The 22,214-nt window shown below is 45.6% G+C and overlaps 1 protein-coding gene across 14 annotated transcripts in view; it reads right to left on the reverse strand.

The window, feature by feature from the left end:
- Positions 1-22,214, reverse strand: part of RUFY3 (RUN and FYVE domain containing 3) — a 60,644-nt gene that overhangs the window by 4,735 nt on the left and 33,695 nt on the right. For 8 of the 14 annotated variants that reach the window (XM_075750865.1, XM_075750863.1, XM_075750857.1 and 5 more), the window contains 14 exons: positions 20,035-20,208; positions 18,561-18,678; positions 16,692-16,793; positions 15,566-15,689; positions 14,832-14,893; positions 13,670-13,735; positions 13,477-13,546; positions 11,316-11,408; positions 10,552-10,632; positions 9,754-9,921; positions 8,925-9,022; positions 5,408-5,527; positions 2,659-2,761; positions 847-926 (listed from right to left, as the gene is read on the reverse strand). In XM_075750865.1, coding sequence (XP_075606980.1) covers positions 847-926; positions 2,659-2,761; positions 5,408-5,527; positions 8,925-9,022; positions 9,754-9,921; positions 10,552-10,632; positions 11,316-11,408; positions 13,477-13,546; positions 13,670-13,735; positions 14,832-14,893; positions 15,566-15,689; positions 16,692-16,793; positions 18,561-18,678; positions 20,035-20,194 — 1,445 coding nt within the window. In that variant the 5' untranslated portion in view covers positions 20,195-20,208. Of the gene's footprint in view, positions 1-846; positions 927-2,658; positions 2,762-5,407; positions 5,548-5,718; positions 7,933-8,920; positions 9,023-9,753; positions 9,922-10,551; positions 10,633-11,315; positions 11,409-13,476; positions 13,547-13,669; positions 13,736-14,831; positions 14,894-15,565; positions 15,690-16,691; positions 16,794-18,560; positions 18,679-20,034; positions 20,209-22,214 lie in introns of those variants that run through there. The other 6 variants (XM_075750866.1, XM_075750869.1, XM_075750868.1 and 3 more) reach the window with 4 other exon arrangements.

The following is a 22,214-nucleotide window of genomic DNA, read 5'->3' on the forward strand; positions in this document are numbered from 1 at the left end:
GTGCTGTTCAGGCACGCAGCGCTCCTGGGTAAACGGGAAGAGGAGGAGAAAAACTGCAAAACGCCTTCAGGGAGCACACAGATAAAAAAGACTGTTTGGATGGTGCAAACACAGTTTGAAACCAGCTTTGAACACACGACCGCAAAACGTTTGATCCCCTACAACGTCTGTGAACAGGCAGCGATAACGTGCGCTGAGGCCTCCCAGATAAATCGGCAGCCTGACGCTCACGCTGCTCGAACGCTCGAGGTGAAATGGGGGTAAAAAGCATCTAAGGCCTGGAAGGTATTTTAATATCTGGTAAAGCAGATTTGAATTGAGCTCATGCTATTTTTCAGAGAATACTTTTCTGATTAACTTTACATTGGCATTCAGGGCACGCGTTTCGTCACTGACATTCAGGGCACTTCAGATGGCTGTTGCCACCTCCGAGCAAAGTCCTCGTTACGGAGCTGTTCCCTGCGGCTTTCAAAACATCTTTTCACGCTTAAAACCGAATCTGTGACTTAGCTTTCAAATACTAAACAAATCCAGCACTTGGCTTACGAGGGTTCGTTAAGTAACAAAAATCAGTAAACGGCAGATTTATACAGGAACAAGCGCAAAGGTAAACGGCAGAGTCAGAGCTTTTCAGATCCAGCAACGCTGACACCGAGCAGAACCTCCTCCTCCCCTTTGAGAGCTCTGAAAAAGCAGCAAAGAGACCTCAACAAAGGGCAGAAGGTTGAAACAAATCTTTCTTAGAAAGGGAAGTTGCACTATTCCAAAATTCCCATCAGCAAAGAAATGAGAGAGGGGGAAGCAGCACTTTGAAAACATAAAAATGAGATTTCTTTTCTTCCGTACTTGTGTGGTGGGACGCTGTTCTCCTCTCTCAGCGGCTGTTTCACTTTAGCGTTTTCTTCCTGGATTTTGAGCTTCCCGTCCTGCCAAAAGCAAACATTTACCCATCAGCTGAACTGCACGAAGGGTCTGGTTTCAGCCCTGCCCCGCTGCGAAGGGAGAGGCACACGGCTATTTCGGGAACGGTGATCTGCCCCTCCTTGGCACAGAGGTGCGCTTGGACGCGTGAGAGCACGCCAACACCCGTCCGCCCTCGGAGCGGCTCTACGCGCTTTCCTTTTGCTGCGAACACAAAGTTGACTTCACAGTTTAGAGGTGGACTCTTTCACACGTCCAACGACCTCCTTTTCCTACAGGACACCACAGTCGCCATTCGTTATTTTAACGGCAGAGGTTGAAAGGCAGACGGGTTGAATGGGCTTTTTAAAGACTCATCAGCGAGGCAAATCCTCTCAGCCAGGAAAGGAACGGAAAGAAACCCGCCCTGGCTAAGACCAAGCCGTATTACCTGCGTAACGCCCCACCGAAACACGGCTGTCAACAACCAGCCGCCCGCCTGCGCGGTAAGCGCCGGCACCATCACCCACGCGCGCATCACGCTCCGGTTGCGACTGCAACCTCAGTGGAGCTCTTCCATTTCTGCCAACGCAAATTCCCACCGGATCAAGCACCACCTACAAGTTTTGTGGCAAAACCCCAAGTCCGTGCTGAAATCGCCGGTTTCAGGCCGGCCCATCCGTTCCTAGCGGGAGCACCCTACTCGTGCTACAGCGCTCGCCTACTGAGGAAAGGCGGAAAACCCCCCAGAACCTGCTCTCGAACCCCAACCTTTGCTTTACGGATGAAACCACCCAGTCTGGGGTCTGGGGGTTTCCTCTTTTCATTTCTACTGGCCAAGCGCATCGCACTTAGTTCCCGATTCCTTCTACTGAATTACAGCTGCTCTGCCACAGCAAACATGCCTTTTTGACAAACGACTCGGGATGCCTAAATAATTTCACTGAAACGATGTGTAATATCGGTTGAAAAAAGAAAAAAGCCGGTATGGTTCAGGCAGCCCAGGGGAGCCCAGCGAAGGCAGCTCTCACGTGCAGCAGCACACGCGACAAATGCAGAAACAACCTCTATTACTTCACGGTTCTCAGAGTTACAAGTTTTGTTCTCCAAAACAACTGTTTTACTTCCAATTCCCAGCAAAAGAGCCTCTTTCGTTTCACAGAAAAAGCTGCAGAGCAGATTTTCACTTTCAAAGGCAAATTGACTCCTAAAACGGGAGTTTTGCTCGGGGACTGGGAGTTTTACTCTCAAGACGAACACTGCGCTTTGCCTTAAAACCACTGAATCTGCTGACGCGCAGCACTAAAAGAACGCTGAAAGTGATTTGTGATACCCTCGAGATAATTTTGTCTTCCAGGTTTTGCTATTTCGGGAGAATTTCCCTTATTACGATGCAAAAAAATTAAAACGAGCAAGTTCGCTTTTCCTAAGATGTAACGTGTACAGCATCTCTCCCGCTGTACTACACTTGGGTTTATTCAACTAGCGAAGGAAAACCACAATCACTGTCAGGATTTTGTCAGGTACCCAGCTTGCAAGAGGAAACCAGCGTTCTGCAACAAAGCGTTACGCTTGCGATATTTTTGTGAGGCTCAACTCACTAAGCTGCCTATTTAACGCATGTAAAAGATGTTGCAAAGCTCATTTTATTGTGGCACGTTAACAATACATATTTATTGCCTCATAAAGCTCAGGGAAAGCAAATGAGCAAAATGAAACCATACTTCAAAGACGAGTCAAGAATACAAGTCGTATTACCTGTCTTAGCCAATTCTTTGCGCCTTTTTTGTTTTCTTGGCTGCGCTGGTGACTGTGTGACCATCTGTCTCTTTCCCGCTTCAGTTCTAGTTCAAGGTGGCTCCTAGAATATCAAGGAGGAATTGTGAGGAAGGGCCGTGGGTTTCTAACGCTCGACATCACGAGCAAATGAACTATTTAACCCTCTCTTTACACTCAAGCAACTGAACCCCAATGTCAGAGCTGACAACTGCCTCCCTGAATAAAAAGCGGTCTCGCGGTGCGTTAAGCCGTAATATGTCAGGATGGAAAATCTAAAAGTTTGTCATTTAATTCCAGCACCATTTTGCGGGAAACAAACCTGCTGACTAAGTCTGCAGGTCACTACAAAATAGTTATTCATCTATTACAGAGCTGTTGATCGGTGCCCCGTTCTTCAGCACGTCAGCTGCTACGGGACAAGCTCTGAAAGCAGAATAGGCGAGGCCCGGCGGGCTGCACACCGGCTGCACGTGCTCTTTTACGGACGGCAGTCCAGTCCCTGGGTGGGCTAACCTGTAACGAAGGGATGACACACGCTCCTTCGGGACTGCTCTGCGCCCGTACCGCAGCCGAGGCTTTCGTGTCAGTCCCACGGTACGTCGAGCCGGAGGGAACAGAGGCACGGCTGAGCGGGGCACGTCCATATTCAGGAGGACGACTGATCACGGGCCAAGGACAGATGGACGGGCACGTCCAAGGTCCCTGACGCAGCCCGAAACAGGCTGAAGAGAAGCTCGACTCTAGATCTAGCTCGTGGATCGCAGACCTTTTACCCTGGGGCACCAGAGAGCCCGACACCTCCACGGCTGCAGGAACAGCAACAAAGCTCGTGGAGCACAGGGACCATCAGGGACTGAAGCGTGGAAGCGCCCTTTTCTGAAATCACTACAAGTAAAACGTGGTAGCTGCCGTAGGGAACGACCTCTGCTCCAAAATCAGAGCCTACAAACTGAGTATCTGCTGGTAAAAGCATTGGCAAGGCTCGTACTACAGAACAATCTGAATCCTTGTTGCTATTAAACCCAACGTTATCCGTTATTACCGTCGTTAGCTCCATACCGCTCCAACAGTTTTTTAAATAACTCTTTGTGACTACAGCTTCATTAGTTACGTAGCCTAACTGAAGTGAGTAAAGCTGGTGGAGACTTAGATCCAGAAATGAATCCTCGCCCACGCTGGCATTGAGAAACAAACCAACCGAGGGAATTCCTGTTTCTAACTTGGACTTTACACCACCAATCGCAAAAAGCCCCATTTCCTCTTAAAGGAATAGATTTCAAGCAAGACTACCCACCGACCACTGCAGCACCCTCCAGTAACTCACTGCTTTAGAAACCCGGCTAAATAAAGCAGTATGACCTCCCGGTAAAGGAGGCTCAAACATTTTCATGCTGTCATCTTGATTTAGCTTGAGCGAGGAAAGAATCAGAAAAAGTCCAACTGATGTGAAAATAAACCGATTTGCAAATGCCCTCCCCAGGTAGCTACGCTAAGTACGTTAAACCGACTCAGCGTAAGAAGGTGCGTTCCCCATCTATACCCGAGAAGGCTGCTAAGCTCACCCACGCGCACCCAGGACCTCGTACGAGTTTCTGATCAAAGCCGTTTGCTGGCTTTGTGGGTACCCTCTGTACCCTTCTGAAAAAGGAAACTAAAAGCTGTGCCGGGAGAGCAGGAGGGGACAAAAAATGTAAAATAAAAACACATCCAGCAATGCTTCCACACCATTCATTCCAGTGACCTTGCAACAAACCGAAGATGCGTCATGGCTGCAGAAGGAGAGACGCTCTTCTATTTTAAGCTAAGAGGATTTCTCTGTTTTCCTGATACTGGTAAACTGATGACACTGCAGGGGAAATAGGATAGCTCTGGCCAAGTTCTTTACATTTGGCTTCCAGCTTTTTGGTTGCCTCCCAGCAAAACTGAGACCAGTTTCAGCTGGGGGAAAAAAAAAAAAACAAAATCCATCACAGCACTGTGTGTCAGACTGACAGCCAAGCCAGGACTGACAACCCTCGCTCCCAACTCCTCGGTGCCAGCGCTAGGCAAAGACTTAGCTGCTCCAGCCCTGCCGATGAGCAGCAAATTGTTTGCTTTAGACTCCAAATCACGGTGTTACAGTGGAAAGTCTGACGCAACGCCCGAGGTCGCAGAGGTCGACGTTGCTGTCGGAGACGTGGCTGCGCTCTGACGCGCACGTCCAGCTAAGTCTCGGTCCCTAGAGCAGGCTAACCTGCAAGGCGACCTCAGCGCAGACCGAGGATCTGCCCCGTGTCCCAAAGAGGTTCTACAGCTTGCTGTGATCTCTGTCCCGCAGCTGCAGCGCCGTAGGCTTTCAAATGAGATGGTTATCGGCAGATGCCCAACAAATCACACAAATACCCTGGCATTTCATTTCCACCCAAGAGACGTTCCGCGACCTACTTGTGATATTCTACCCCCACGTAAGATCGGTACTTTTGCTGGTGGTTTCTGCTGACCGCGTAGTTCTTTTGCATTTTCTTCCAATCTGATTTTTCAAGTTCTAACTTTAACGACATGCACGTTACAAGGTTTGCCATCTCGCAAAGCATTTCACCTCCCCGGAGCTAATGCCTGCCTGGCAGCTAAAACGCCTCTTGTCTCTCTCCGCCTCCAACCCCTACTTCCTTTTGCCATCGCCCTGCCTGCTTTCTGCTAGACACACTAAGAACAGCCCAGAAAATAAATTAGAAAAGGATTTCTTCACCGCTGCCTGGAGAGCTCTTCCACTTCTAGCTGGAGGCTGTTGATTTTGTCCCCAAACTCCTGCTTGAAGAGACGGTTGTCCTGCTGGGCCAACTGACGGTCCTTCTCTGCCTGTCGCAATCTGGATTTGAGCCACATGAACTTGTGATAAAAAACAAAAGCCATGGTGGGGAGGAAGACCGAGTTTAACCAACAAATAAAAAACCCAGTGAAAAGGTAAAGCCAAAAAAAAAAAAAAAGGAATGGTAAAAACAATGGAAAGGAGGAAAATATTTTAAAGAAAAGCAACATGTAGGTGAACCAGGCAGAAGCTCTGATTTTCAATAGTTTTTATTCTATTACTACAGTTTACAGCCATTAGATGAAAAACATAAAACATCACTTTTATCCAGATTCAAAGCAAACCTCAAGTACACAGAATTTTAAGTCAAATTTGATTTTAATGTACGTTACATTTCAGCTTTACACATGTAACTGGAACTTGCAACATAGGTTAGCTACTATATTGAGAATTAGTGCATTTTCCTGGTCTCTCCCGTGGATTGACACACTGGCTCAAGCGCCCAGGCATTAGTGCACCAAAGCATTTCCACTTCGGGCCTGACATCAGAAATGGCCAGATCCTTAATTCGCTCTTATTTCAGCGTTACTGTGACAGCAAACCAATCCAGCCCAACCCCCTATTTCTACAGAAATCTGGGGAGGGGCAGGGGAGTTCAGGGTTCTAACTAGCTATTTGGATACCTAGATGGAAGCTTCCACCTTTTTATTATTATTTTATTTTTCTCCAGGTAGTTAAAATGAGTTTCTAGTAAAAGGTTAAGTTGATACTTTCGAGCATGCGACTTGGGCATCGCCTAGAGATTTAAAACGGGTCTCCAAGTCTGCTTGCGGGCGGGAGTCCATTAAAGGAGCTAAGCGGTGGTACACGCTCGCGTACAGGAGGACTAGGCTGAGCCTCAGATATTTATACCTACCTAGTGAGAATCAATAGCTGTTCTTTCCCCGGTCGCGTTCCGGTCACATTTGCCACCCACTGCCCCAAGGAGCGCTATCATACCTCAGGACAAAGGGAGAACTGGCACCAAAGAATTTCTGCAGGCATCTCACCAGAGCAAAAAAAAACCCTTACTCAAGGCAGAAACCCCCGAAATGTCATCTTTTTGAAAGAAAAAAAAGAAATCTCTAGGAGCACTTATCACCTAAAGCCCGTGACAGGCGAGCACGGTGAACTTCTGCAGCCACGGGGAAAGGAATATTAGTTTTTATAATAGTCCAAGCTACAGTTACTTAAAGTTTTGCACTGGGCTGTTGTTCTGGCAATTATTTTTTTTTCCTATTGAGAGCTGTTTCCAAGCTTTAGCTGTTCTTTCATTAGCAAATTCCATTTGTACTGAGCAACAGAAACGCAGAAGCAAATGAAAGAAGTGTAATAGTAAAAGGCAAATCTTCCTTTAAAACCACTAACTACTCAGACAAGGAATGGTCAAGTACCAAATTACCATTTCCACTCCCCACCACTGCATATTTCGTTCCTTCTTTTTTTTTTGTTTTTCTTTCTTTTAAACACTAGAGTATAAAGATCAGATTCTTTTTTTTTGTAAAACGTCTAACTTCCCTTTCTACGAGGAGGAGAGACCTACCAAAACACCCCTCCTCAGCTTCCTTCGGTCGGGAAGAACCGCAACGTACGTCTAGCGGGATTCATGGCAGAGGTAGAAGGCAATGCAAAGATAAGGAGGTTTCCACTGAACTTACCACTCTATCATGTTACTCTAAGACACCTAGCTACTAATTCTGGACACATGAAGTTTAAAGGAATAAGGATAAGTCCCCACCCTCCCACCAAGTCACTAAGGCAAAACCGTTGCAAGCAGTCTCGGTTACAAGAGGGCTGGTCTTCGCGGCGACGAGCTATTGAGTCGCGCCCGTCTGTCTTGGACTTGGGGCTGAACCCACAGAACAGAAGTGAACGGGTAACGGCTTGGGGTACGCACACAACTACTTTCAACAACTTCCAGGGATGCATTTTTTCGTCTACTTCACAAAAAGGGTAACAGAGAAAACTAGTTGACTTTCCAGAGCTGGCCAATCTGACAGTGACTTGACCAACGCACCTAGTATCCATCAATGTTGAAGACTTGTGCTGCTGTATACGGTATGCATCACCGGGATGTACAGAGCCACATATCTCCCGCTCCTTACGCTTTTCTGGTGTGTTTATTGGCCAGCTCATTGGTACTTTAACACAGTTTAAATGGCAAAGTTAGGGATGTTTATACCCAACTCTAAATCTCTGAAGAAAAACTCACTGATTTTAAAAATTCAGCAAATTCCAAATCAACTTTAGGTGACAATTAACATTTTAACAGTTGCTTTTAGCAATTCTCAAGTTCTCCCCTCATAAATGAGTTCTGATGTCAGAGCTGTGAGGTGACCAGACATAAAAATGTCTAATGATGCTTCTGGATCAGTTTGTTTGCTGCACTATTTAAGGTTTTTGCCTGTTTCACCAAATCCTTTTCACTGTATAAGTAAGTCAGAACAAGGATGATGAGAAAATGGAAAAACAAGAACAGCAAGAGAAAAAGAGCAAATCAATTAGCTGAGTAAATATCATAAAACATTTTCAAATACAAACTTTCTACAAACAAAATGATCTTTTTTATAAAGAATCATTCAGAATGTAAACCCTAAAACGAGAGTGTTCATCTAGCACACTGACCTACTCATTAATTCAGCGACACGAGTTGTGAACCTTTGGCCAAACCACCGCAAAGCCTGGCTTTGACAACAAGACCCAAGGGAAAAACGAGCGCTGCTCCTTCTCAAATCAATCTGACTTGGGTGCTGAGGCCCTCCTCATCTCACGAGGGTTACTAACACGAGGGCAACGCGGTCATTAGGATGGAACTTGGCCCGCTCCAAATGGATACGACACCTAAGGGCTATCTTTATCAACTTCTGGCGACAGCCAGGTTGCCCTCTCATCTTCCTCCATTTACTTCCATTTTTATCAAGCGTATCTCCCTCAGAAAGTACAAGGCTGTTCATAAAGAGGTTCCATTTGGGGTATTTTTTTCAAAACAGCACCAGAGAGGTCTGGAATAACCAGGCACCTCCGAGCTTGGCCTCTGCTGCACGCTCGTCCTTCCTGCTCCCACCCTAATTCTGTCATTAACAGTCCAGCACTTCTCTGCCTTCCTATCTCTATCTTTTATCAGCGCTATCAGAGCCAGTAATTGACTTGTAATGACTGGATAACATACAAAAGTGCAGCTGACATAGATAAGCAAAGCTGCTATGTTAATTACCCGTTCGGTAGTATATTCTTTTCCAACAGAAGCCCTCCTGAGCGTGCCAAACACTTCTCCTAACAGCACCTCACAAAATTGCAGCTCTCTTTAGAAGCGGCTAAGCAGAGCACTCGGACTCTCGCCCGGTACCTTCAGGATCAGCGGGACACTACCACTAGAATACACACATCGCTTTATAATTGTACAAGTTTCATTTTTTACCTTTGTTCAAGCTGTTTGATGGTGGCGGCCATCTGATTTGTTTTTTCTTCCAAACGGCTGTTTAATTCACTCTTCTGTTTCACTCCCATGTCTGAACTCTGGAAAAAGTAGCATCGTGGAGTATTTTAAGTAGCAGTAAAACCAAAATAAGCCACGATAAACCACGTGGTACGCGAAATGAAGGCGGCAGAAGCCAAAGAGGCAGGAGAAGGTGCTCGGAAAGCAAATGCCAGGTCAGTATTGCGAGGACAAGCATCTTGCCGTACAGGTGCCCCCCACAAAAGGGCAATACTGTAATCAATGAAGCTTCCTGTATAATACGTATTCAAGCAGTAGCCGCTAAGATCATTCGACTGTTTTGCACAGAATGATTTGCTCAAGGGGAGCAGAAACAACTCTTTCTGTTCTAAAGTTTATTTTAGAATTTCTTTCTGAGCATTTTGTGTTGCTCTTTGTCTTAACAGTCTGCTTCTGTCATCACACGGTAATGTATGCAATTACACCACATACCTTCAAATGCTAGACTGCGCTGGAACAGAAGCTACCATGATTCAGTTTTTATACCCCAAAACCACAGAAGATGCTTTCCCCAGTCACACAGACACAGTTCCGGATCACCATGAGTCTTTCTTCAAAGAAACTGCATTTTCCTGTAACCTCCAACACATCCAATTGTTCAAGCACTACAGCTTTCTTGCAGCAAGACAGAAGTATGCTCAGCAGCCTGCAACCCCTCCGCACCGAGCACCTTTTAAATAGATGGGGGGGAAGAACAAGAGCTATCGCTTTTATCTGGAATTCACGGCATTTGATTTAATTATTCCCCTACCTGCAGCTTGAAAGACAGTTCATGCTTTAGGGCCCTGAGATCATCCAGTTGCTGTCTGAGCGCCACCAGCGCGTCTTGCTTCTCGCAAACATCTTTCTCCAGCATCTTCATGGCTAGCTCCATCTCCTGCCGCATCCCGATCTGCGCCTCCAGCTCTTTCTCCACATCCTGGGAGAGAGGGATCCGTCAGCACTACCAGCCAGCTTTCCTCGCCATCCGTGAGATAACCGCCCTTAACTCGTGCTCCTGCCAGGGCCGTCACTGCCTAGAAGCACGCCGCGCTCCCACGGCCTCACAGTTACAGATCGGACCCATCAAGACAGTTAAGGGCAACCAATCCACATTTTCAGTCCGATATGAAAGCCATGTGAACAGCACGACTAGCAAAGAGTCAGAAAGGACCAGATAGGCCCATCTTTCTGATGGAGGGCACCAGTGAAAAGCTGGCAGACTTTTTATTTCCTAAAAACCTTCTGCCCGGGCATTTTTCTCCCCACCAGCCAAACACACTATACCGGGTAACAGTGCAGATAGTGGCAATATCCTCATCGCCAAGGGGGATGCGTCAGACCTAGAAACGCAACTGCACTGCTCGTTTTGAGAAACAGACCTCCAGCTGATCAACAGAGCCGCAAAATTAGCATCGCTTCTGACAAGGCTGTCTCCGGTCAGGCTGAAGCAGGCAGGCAAGAATGAAAAAAATCCCCTGGCCAGACATTTCCAAAAGCGATTGTCTGACGTGGAGTTATTACGTGCAAAAGCCATTTGTAGCCAGCTCCAAGCTCGCGCTGTCCTTACCAGCCGCAGCTGAGTCTCCTCCTTCAACTGTTTTCGTGCCTCAGTCAGTGCATGTCCATCAGCAGTTCTGTCTTTGGTGACCTAAGTTAACAAAGACACCCAATTAGCCTGTCATTATATACTACTAACCCTGATGATTTGTTTTTCCCACTACTTTGAAAACAAATTCTGCAACTATCAAAACTCAGAGCTCCCTTCAGTTAACGCAGCTTCCACGTAAAATGGCTCCATCACCCTGCTTCCCCGAGGTGCTCACTGCGCTTCAATGGATATGCATTGAACGCACGCAACGTCTACTTAGTATGGCTACAAAAGCTCAAAAAACATCTTAGGGGTTTTAAAACTAAAACCAGATCCTGCCACAGTTACTAGCACTTTCAATAAAACGACAAAATATATAGATCCTGCCCCCCTATTTCCACAACGGGTAGTATTTCAGGCGATAAAAGCACAACTCCTACATCCAAATTTTTCTGCCCCCTCTCAGTAAATCATCCTTCCTCCTGTCCCTTTCGGACGCCTCCCCCAGCAAGCCCTGAACACGCCGTGTCAGCTCTCGGCTCTGCGCACGCTCGCAGTTCCAGCGGCTACGGCCAGAGTCCATCCAGTACCCTCTGCGGAGGGCCAACCTGGAGCCACGCTTCTCTATTGCAGTTTTCATGTGAGTTACAGAAGGAAACAGAGTCTCTTCCAAACACCTACTACTCGGTCGAATTTGGGCTGGGACTGCCCAAAGGGATCGGTAACCGTTCACACACACCAACCTTACGATTGGACTCTAAGATGTAAGAACTTTCTTCTTTAACCCGTTCCATCTCTTCTTGCAGCGTAATAATCCTGTTGTTTGCAACCGCAAGCTGTGAACAAAATAGAACAACAGTAACATATCAAAAACACACTTGACCTTTTTTTCCCTCTCTAGACTCATTTTCTGTACTTATCTTTTTACCAAGTGAAGGGAAAAAAAAAAAAAGATATTTGGAGTGGCAAAAGACAACTCAGCCTCTACCATGGAGAAAGACTATCTGAAAAAGCATCAATTAGTGCCAGCATGATGGATTTCCAGTATCGGCTAAAATAGAGACTTCCCAACCTATTTTGGTTCCTGCCTTTCAGTCAAGTTTTGGACATCATCAGGTCTCTAGCTGCTAGACTCAGTGTAACGTGCGGCTAGCGCAACTCAGCAGAAATCCTCACTCCGTTCCCCTTCCCTTGCCAAAGTTAACAAAAAGGAAAAATGTGAGCACGTGGCACCTGAGCTTCGTTGACTTCGAGGAACTGAAATATATTACCGAAGAAGAAATACTTGCATGGGTTAGCCAAAGCTTCAGTAGTTTGGGTACGCTGCGAGGTAGAGCACCCGAGATGTAAGATGCTCAAGCATTTGGGCAGGAGAAGCACAATGAGAACCTCATCAGAGGAGGAAGATCTGGCTGGAAACGGAGGCTCAGTAGCTCACACCACCCTTACGAGACAGGACATCTGCCCCAGAGGAATTCCCAATGAAGGATCGCCGCAGACTAACAGATTACTTTGAGCGTGTGGGTCACAGGCCAAAATAACTCCAGAAAACTCCCTCTGGCTTTGTAAACCCTAACTTACGTAAGCCTTCTGCACAAGAAAAGCTCAGTGACATTCCAAGAGATCAGCGGCGTTATTAAGTGACAAACCCAAGCAGAAATTACCCCGATAAAAGTGCGAGTCTTCGGTACGGCTCAAGCCAAATACACAAACTGATGTGACACGTGACACAGCTCATTAACTACACCCTGCAAACAGCCCTGGCTGGCACAGTGTGCTCCAGCGTCACTTCAATTCTTTGAACAGCAGGCAGACTTCACTAAGATGCAAGCAAGTAAATTATTAAAAAATCAAAAAATACTTGAGTCAATATTGCAATTCATGTCATGGGTACTGTGCCTAATGGGCACAGCACTCACACTCTGCAGGTAATAAATCAAAAGCCACTTATTATAGTAGCGCTGAGAAAGGCAGCCTCTACTGCACACCACCTTTTCACAATTAAAAAAATATTTTAATTGTAAAAAAAAATTCTCACTCCTTAACTGCAAGAATGGATACACCAACTTCCATCGCTAAAGCTTCTCATCTTTTGGAATACATCCATTAGAGTAAATGTTCAACACACAGACCTCCTTTAATGAGGGTGAACAAGCAAAAAAGAATTTCTATTTCATATTTCTACTGCAAGAGCACTGAGACATCCCAATCAAAATCATTCTGCTAAGTGACACAAGGACAGAGATACCGTTCGGATGAGACCTACTAGCACCCATTTGTCAGGGAACTGACCACAGAAGTTTTTATTACATTTATGCCATTACTAATCAACCACAAGACTGATTTTAAAACACAGGTTACACCTCTGACACACGTACCAACCGTTTTTCACGCTCAGACTGAACAATGTTTTATCTATAATGATCATTTTTCCTTTATTTCTTGCAAATTGTGACAGGCTAGAGAAGAAGTTTCTGAAACATTTCAGTTGCTATTTTGACACTGTAGTAAACTTCTGCACCTGTCAAAATCAACAGGCATTTAAAAATTTGTCATGTCTGGATGTCTCCTAACCTCCACCAGCTGTACGGCCTTCATAATCACACCCACTGTACAATTTATTCTGAGGCATCTTCCAAAAATCAGACAGCACTCCGAGACTTCAGAGGGGTGAAGGGTATTCAGCAGCTTTGGGGTTTTAACACAGCCATTCGGTTGTTTTTCCACCTCACGCTTAGTTAGTAGCGACAGCCGGTGCAATTCCTTGGCAGGTAAGTTAGTCCAGTTCCATCGTTAAACGCTCATCATTACGTACACCACAAATCTGCAAATAACTCCTCCCTTACCTTTTTAATCTCCGATTCCCCAAGGCCAAAACATCGGATAATTTGCTATTACGCTTACCTCCTCAGTCAGTTTAGTGTTGGATTTTTCCAAGGCATCCACCTTGGCCTGTAGGTTGTTTACTGTAGCACTGTTGAAGAGAAAAAAAAAAAAAACACCCTACAGTAATTCCTTCTGTTTTAAAAGCAACTTTTCTATTCTTCTAGATCACATAATAAAGAATAAATAAATAAATAAATAAATCATGCCTTACCTTAAATGTCTGTTGAGTTCTTCTACATAGTTCTTCTGGTCCAAAATAGCCGTTATCTGACCATCTCTGGAAAAAAGAATTATCATTCGGCTCAGCCGTTTGGATTCAAAGAACAAGAGACACTATTAAAGGTCTAAGAGCAAACGGGGCGACACAGCCCACGCACCCAGCGTAGCACCGATACCCTGAGCCTGGCTGAGTCTATGCGACATCAAGGAAACGGCCAAGCCGAGTTGCAGTCTCTGCCTTTACAATCAATCGCTGTCCCCTGACTTCTCAGAACCTGCAACCGCTACATTCACCCGGACGACGGTCAGGCGTTTTGTGACACACAAAGCAGAAGCATTACAGCAGACGGCATTTCAAAGACTACTGCAGTATTTCAAAGAAAAAAACCCTGGGTTTGCACTACATTTCTATTGGACGACAGCCACCTCACCAAAATTCATTCAAGGTAAAGTGTCAATGAATGCGTGTCTTGCACGCACTTCCAGCAGGAAATCTTAACTAAAGAACGTTCGAAAAATGAAAGTATAGATCAAACAAATGCCATCAAAACATCTGATCCTGAGGGATAGTGATTAAAGATATCCAGGAATTCGCACTAGCAGGGCTTCCATAGAAGGAAGAAGTACTCTTGAAGAACCTCGGGCAACCACAGCACCCGCTCCCTACGTCAGTGTGCCCACGCTGCAGTTTGCAGGCTCTTGCTCTGAATGTTGCACAGCTCCATCCCTGTATGCTGCCACAAGTACTTTAGGCTATTGTTACGTTGTGGAGATTTTTTTTGTCCCCTCTAAGGAAGCTATGGTGCCAAACCCCACCTGCTATCCAGCCAGCCATACAACCGGGGAAGGCTACCAAGCTGCTGACCAAACAGGCTTTATAGAATGGCAGCCCTCCCTCAGCAACGGGCCGCTTTTCAAGTATTTTTATCTTCAATTGCCAGTTACGGAAGAACACACAGAACATCCGGGAGACTTTCCTTTTCCCCTGCTCCCTCCCGATACTCCCCGTATCTTATTTATGGTTTATCACAGAAGAACAATTCAGTCTAAGTAGCTTTTTAATTAAAAAAATCTAACAGCTTGCAGGGCAACTCGAAATACTTGAATACAAGTTACCAAGAGATAAGAAGCAGGACAATTGTGCATGTACTTACCCTTCACTGCCTTTCGTGCTGTTCCCATCTTTCAAATACATTGAGAAATCAATAACTCCAACCTAAAAAAGAAAAATTTGCATCTTACATTAAAGGCTTTTTCTAAGACTAAACACTGTTCGTAGCCGTGAAAGTTTACGGTCATTCGGTTCAAACATCAGTACGCGTTGTACTATAGCAGGGATTCATTATGCCAGTCATTTATCAAAAATTAATTAAAACATGGCGTATTTCAAGCAAAAATATACTAGCATAAGCCGCAAGCTGGCGAGCAAGTCTTCGGACGTAAGGGCAAACCATTACCATCCCCATATCTGCATATACCCGGCTTGCGCAAGCTGGAACCTAAGTGCATACAGGCTCATTTTCTCTTGTTTAGCAGCTACAATGATTTCATCACACAGTGGGAGTGAATGAACAGTTCTGTCCATTTCTCCCCTCATTTTGGCCAAGTCCTTCCCCATTTTCGCCTCCTTTTTCATTTATTACACGTCACTCCTCAGCGACGTGCGTGCAGACCGTAGCGAAGCCTAACAGCAGCGAGAAAGCTGAAATCCAGAGTCCGATTTCAGCGCCACCAGCTATCCAAAGACCGCAGTCATAGTAACACGCTTGTAGTAGCCTTCTATTACATATACTAACCAACTTCTATCTCAGTTAATGAAAGTCCTCTATAACGGAAAATTCTTCCAATTTAAACGAGCAGAAAAACATGTTAACTGAATACCCAGTACCTGTGAATCCAGGTCTTCTCCTTTCATGCAGAAGTTTGCATCGATGACATTCAAACCTACTAGGAGGCCAGCAATGATCGCACCTTCTTCTTCCATCATCAGTGCATTAGGCTCGTAAAATTCGCTGCAGGATGCGCGGCAAGAGAAGAAAAGCGTTGCATCTTTAAAAGTCAACTAAAATGATGTCAACTAGCATGGGATCCCCGCTAGTTCATATGATGATATAACACAAATTCAGCCTTAATAAAAACCCAAGCAGCGGCACATAGTCCACACGGAAATGCACTCCTACGTACTATCAGTGCTCTCCTGCTCTGACCGAACAAATCTCTCTCAGCTCCGTAAGTCCTTAGAGGAGGCAAAGACCCAAGAAGTAGGAGACCTGGTCCCTCAGCTGTTGAAAGGGGATGGAAAGTAGGCACAATTCTCGAGTAATGGTACAGCACGTTTAAGATTTGGGGCTTAATATCAGGTTTTTAAGTAGCATATTTCTACTCCTCTATTACGTACTATGATTAACAACAAGCCACCGCCACATTTTGCAGTGGGCAATACCAAGTTCTCCTCCCCAACCCCAAGTCAGCTACGGATTTACACGGACAGCCAACAAAAACCTACTTGTTTGAGTAAAGAAACACCAACATATTTATTAAACCCTACTGCTTTGCACAGACGTAGCAGTTCAAATCCATGAACTTCCAATTAAACTAGAAAATTGTTGCTGTTTTATGAGTGGGAAGCAGAGATACAGAGAAGTGAAATGACTTGTTCCAGGTCAGACGGTAAGACAAGGTCAGAAATAAATCCAGGGCCAAGATTTTGCAGACAGACAATGTTGCATCCCCTCTGTACAAATATTTCACCCAAATCATCTCTTTGGAACCACAATTTGTGTTTACTCTGATGGATATTTGAGACAATAAAAGCAGAGAAATAACAGCTTCTGAATTAAGAAAGATTACTAAGCATTTTTAATCCCTCAGAGGCAGCTCTGCATTTCAGAAATATTACCATTCCTCAAAAAAAGTACACGCATACTTTACCATTTGGGTGTAAACGATCGGAAAGATCTTACACGAGGGCAGAAGCAAACCTAACCTAACCCGAGAGCGAGCTCGGCACTCACCTGAGAAGATCCTTTCTGTTAATCAAGGCTTTCATGTATTCTGAAAGTTTCTTCTGCATTAGAGCCAGGCGAAGCCAAGCTCTTCCTCTGCCCACAGGTGTCCTACAAAGGCCAGAAACAAGAGAGTTACTGACGTACTGCAACGCACATTTACAAACAGCTTTAATAATCCCTTCTAGCTGAAGCTTCTGCATCTGAAAGGTAGAGCTGGCACTGATGAAAACAGGGAAATGCAAGGTATTTAGGCGCAAATAGTTACTGACTAGCTTTATCCAAGCAATCACTGCTTCTCTCACAACTGATTATGTCTTTGTTGTTACGCTAAAAATATTTCGCTGACTTTACTCCTGCTGGATGCTACGACATAGAGATCAGTTGCTTCAACACATCACCTTCTGACTGAAGACCAGTTTTGCGTAAGGCAAGCCAGAAGAACATGTGTACACTTCAGCACCGATGCCCAAGCACCACTCCTTCAGGCAGGTGTTAAGTTGGGCGAGAACCCACAGAGACAACCCAAACCACCAACTCAGTACTGTTCCCTTCAACTATTCTGATCATCAACACGCTCACAGGACGCAATGGGTTATAGTCACAGTCCTTCCCCCTCTGTTTCTCCTGGCAATCTGCAGCACGCAGCTTTAAAAATACGCTAACCGATATGCTGCATCACAGCTCTGGCTCCTCTAGCCTGGCACGCTGGCCAGGAGCCAGCACCAGATGCTCCAAAGGAAGGCGTAGATCCCCCGCGCTGAGCAGGATTCTGATGAGAAGGAAATTTCTTTTCCATCTCCAGCAGTCAGTCAGCTGTCTTATATCAAGCAGCTCGTGGGGCATTCGATTTTCTAACCTTAACTAGTGTAAGCAGCAACTGACCATGAAAGTCATCTTCATTACGGCCCATTCTTGACCTCTCCAATACGTGACATTTCCCAAGGGTTAGTATGAACGCAAGGCTGAGGTTTGGAAACCTGTTCTAAAGCTGTTCTTTATTTCAATTTATTTAATCTCTCAATATATTCTTTTACAACAGGCAAAGGTAACAGGAGCGCTGGCACAACACTGTCGGTACTCCCCGCCGGTCCTGTAAGCTGTTCCAGGAGGAGTCCTGCACAGCTCTCCAGTAAAAGCACTGCTCCATATGTACACTGCTAAATGCTCATCCAAAAGAAACTGTTATTGAATCTATTCACCTCTTCTTTCAGCAAAAAAGATTTAACCCGTAGTCCTGCTACTCATACAAAAGCTTCCTTAGACATTTTTAGCTATTCCTCTGGCTGAAAGGCTCTTACTTTTTTTTTTTTTTTTTTAAAGCATGGAATAAGCAAACCTGAACGGGATGTCTGAAGTGACTATGAAATTTTTAAAAGCAATATATGCTTAAAGTGGGGTTTTTTCCTCCCCTCTTTAAGATAAGCTAGTATCATCTCCAACTTTGCGACTGAGCCTCTCCTTTACACAAAATCTCTAAGTTTACCTGAATTTATTTAAAAGAAAAATTACCTCTATCGGCCTCAAAACTATTTAACCTGCAATCACCTTCTTTGCAATTCCCTTCCTCTTCAGTCTGACTTAAGAGAGTCAGGGAAGGCTGCTCCCATTCCCGAGACACATCGTCAGTCGTTTAGTGCCAGCAATAAATGCACTATTGTCCGTAACAGCCCATGCGCTTAACACAGAAAAATATATCCCACCCTCTCCTTCTGCAGTTCCTTGATTAAGAATAAGAGAGAGTAATGATCCATTTTTATCAGCGGAAGGCGGAAGATGTATTCCTGAAGGTTATGTTTGCCCTTCCCTCTCTTCTTCAGGATCCTTCTTACAATAAAAGACATATGATGTATTTGTGCAGTAGAAGACTGTACTTACTTCAGCCCTGGGAGATCCTTAACGCTTGCTGTAATTTCTGCAGCTTCAGGAACGAGTTTTTCTACTAGTTCTAGAGGTCCCCAAAATGACTTATTTTGCCCAAGGAAAGTCTTCTTGGCTAGAAAAGAAAAAGATATAAAATGAGCCTCTTAGGCCTGTGCTGACTAAATACATTCTCAAACATGGTCAGAAGTGAATGAACAGCAGATAAAAATCACCAGAAAGATTCTTCTGGGACTGCTGCTGGGCATAAGAAATCATCTTTTGTGCTTGCCCGAGTGTGGCAATTACGGGTATCGTTCAAATAAGGGAACAGGAGCTTGAGACAGGTACAGAAAATATTCCATACATCCCCAGTGTGCCAACACAACGACATCCGGAGATAACCAGCAACTTGGATTCACTGCTAGAGGTCAAAATTTCTACTAGGATGCTGCCACTGCCCCTAAGTTACACTCGATGTGTGCGCGGTCATTTTCTCTCACGGACCATCACATCACGAGGACAAGGACCACACCGCTCTGAGCCTGCTCCTTCTCCATGGCTGCCAGGGGCTCCTCTGTGCATCCTTACCTCCTTCAGAAAAGCTTTCTAGTCACCCCTAGGTATTAAACTGGAAATTAATTTTCTTCTTCCATAGTCCTTACTGCTACTTCACAGCAACAGTGAGAAGACCAAGAACTCTGTTAACTTCAAACTTATGACCTGCAGTAGGGACACCGGCAAATGGATAAGGAAGCTGAAGAATATGAATATCTCCACTTCGCACAAGGCCACCTTAACCGGCACGGGAATCCCTTTTTCCGCACCTAACGCTGAACACGAGTACTAAAGAAGCACCGCAGGATGTACGTATGGGTGCCGAGAGGGCATTTAATATCCTCTGCTTTTCATCTCAAGCTACTACCACGCAAGGGCAGCGCATCAAGAGAAGTACTCTGGTACTCGACCATTTCAGTTGTGACTGCATATTACATAGTTAAGTATATGCTCTGCTTGCTGTTTTAGAAGAGAGCTCGCAAGATGGAGCTGCGCAAAGCCAAATCCTCAGTTTTGATAGAACTACTGAGAAAGGACCTCTGTGTTGCAGTTCCTCTTCCAGAAGAGGGTGGTTGCGTCTCTAAAGCATGAGGAAGTGCAGGGGGAAAAAAAAAAAGGGGGGGGGGGGGGGGGAGTCATGAGTTTGCAGAGGAGCTAATTTTATCACTGATTTATACTCAAGTCATCTGAAAAGCTGGTTTAAAAATGGCAAGTACAACTGTGAACTTTCCAGCTGCGGTGTTACACCTTCAGCAGATTTTTTTCCCTTCCTGTGGCCTGCCAAGTCAACCATGATCACAGCAGTGACCCTGCCTCAGCCTCTCCTTAGTCTACTGTAGATTACAAAACTAGAATTTTTTCCCACAAGACTGCTCTCTTCTCGCTCCTACGCTAGGACAAACAGCCCGGGAGGACTCCTCTCAAGCAAGGTTACCTTTCAAGCCGTGTTTAAGGCAATGTTCCATCACAACAAAGAACTGCTGAAGAGGTGCATAGTCGGAGTCCAGCGTCCTGCCCAGGTTAAGTGCCGATTCAATCAGCCCCTTGATACTCAGTTTCGCCATGTTCATCAGGTTCATGCGTTCATTAGCCATGAGATAATTAGGATCTATTAAAAAAAGGAAGAAAAATACTACTGAGTAACAAAAGCTATTTTTAATACAATAAGATATCCCACCTCTCTCTCTGTCCCTCAGCTTTGAAGACATTTTTAGGGGCAGTGACGGTTTCACATGAGGCACTCTCTTCAAGCCTTTTGTTGAGAAAAACCGAAATTAGCTAGCATTTTATGGCCGAAGCCACAATAACACCAGCATAGGCGATGTATGACATTAAGGGTTCCTCAATACTTCACATAACTACAAAAGCTTTACATTTTCCAGGCAGAAGAGTTTGAAGACAGCTGTTAGTGCTGTGCTTTACATCTTGACCGCGCGTTACTGAATGCTACGGCCGTCACTTGCTCCAACTCAAATCCCCAGCTACGTCCAGCAATTACAAACCGCTAAGAATCCTCCGCTTGTGATTTGTTCTTTCATCTAAAGACAACCACGAATCCTCTCATGCTTAATCCACCCATGTCCCTCTCTATCCAGTCTTTCCTTCTCATGATTTTACTGTCCCGTAATTAGAGTGAAATTATCCTGCGACCACAACAAATAAAGTGTGCTTAAGCTTTAGGTCTGGAGATACACAGTCACAGAGAGAAATTCTTGCTAGTAAAATGATGGTGCACCAGTTGCAAGTTTTCTGTTTGTATCTGTTCCACCTGCAACCTCACACCCAGATTTTGAGCTGAAGTTCTTTGGCACAAGCAGTTTCATGCCCGTAAGGCACATTTATCCTAGGGCTGCTTTTAACAGCCATGGACCTTGAACCAATTTGCCACCTTCGCGAGAGAATTTCCTACACCTAGAAACCAGAAACACGACCAGAGGACATCCAAGACTAGATACCAAGGGGCAGGTACTTCTGAGACTACTGCAGTCTCCTACAGGACTTGTCCCGATGGTGCAACTCATCGTCCTGCTTCATCACAATGCTGACAAGCCCAGTCGCTCGAATACCAACTCCTTGCGATCTCAAACGTACCGCCACTGCAACGAGGCATCTTGTCAGCACCCACCAGCCAAAAAGGGAGCAAGGAGCAAAACTTTACAGAACCACAGAATCATTAAAAATCACATCATTCCCACTTCCAATCTCGGGCCTCTCCTGCGGGTTGAAAAGCACTGCAGGCCCGGCAGCGCGTGGCTGACAGGAGTAAGGTTTGATTTCAGTAACCTACGGCCGAGCCCAAAACAGGCGAGAAGAGGCGCAACCGCTACCGTGCAATTGCGGCCCCTTACGCCAGACAGGAGGAGACACGGAAACGCACCTCAGGGTTGGGAGACGAAAAGCAACTACTGGAGACACAAGCATCCTCAATCGAAGAAACTGAGTAATTAGGGAAGGGACTCCAAGAGAGCGTTTGGGAAACCTCAGAACAAAGGCGGATGCGCTGAATCTGCCTCAGAAGCACACCGTGGCTCCGAGGCTGGTGAGGTCTCATTATTCCCGCTTAGTTTTGGGGGGCCTGTCTGCCAGAGGACGGGCTGCTTTTGTCATGGATGCTGCTGCTGACTCAGAGAGACACTCGGACCTAGTGCTGTGGCAACAGCGCTGGTAACACTCGAGTACCCCTCATCAAACTGGCGCTACTCAATGCCGGTCGGCGTTGCCATCCATCACTAGCCACCCGCCTAGCCACCGTCCAGGCCACAGCTGCTGCCACGGGCCAATGCCTTCTTGTTCAGCTGAGTGGCAGACGAGTCCAGTCGCTCCTGTGTGTCCACCCAAGCTACTGCTGAGGGACAAAGGGATCAACCCCCCTGAGAGATTTCTGTTACTAACTGTACACTCTTCAAGCATCAATTGTCTTGGCTCATGTCTTATAAAAACGCTGAGAGTAGGCATTCACAGTTTATTTTCAGAGTTCAGAAAACTTCAAAGTACTCATTTAAGAATGCCATTCTCACAGCAGCATTGGACTGTAGAAAGATTTAATTTAGTGGGTGATTTTTATTGCCTGCGTACAACTACTGCTATTCGGCACGTACGTCGAGCAGATTACCT

This window comes from Balearica regulorum, chromosome 4, assembly GCF_011004875.1.
Source record: "Balearica regulorum gibbericeps isolate bBalReg1 chromosome 4, bBalReg1.pri, whole genome shotgun sequence".
NCBI lineage: Eukaryota > Metazoa > Chordata > Aves > Gruiformes > Gruidae > Balearica > Balearica regulorum.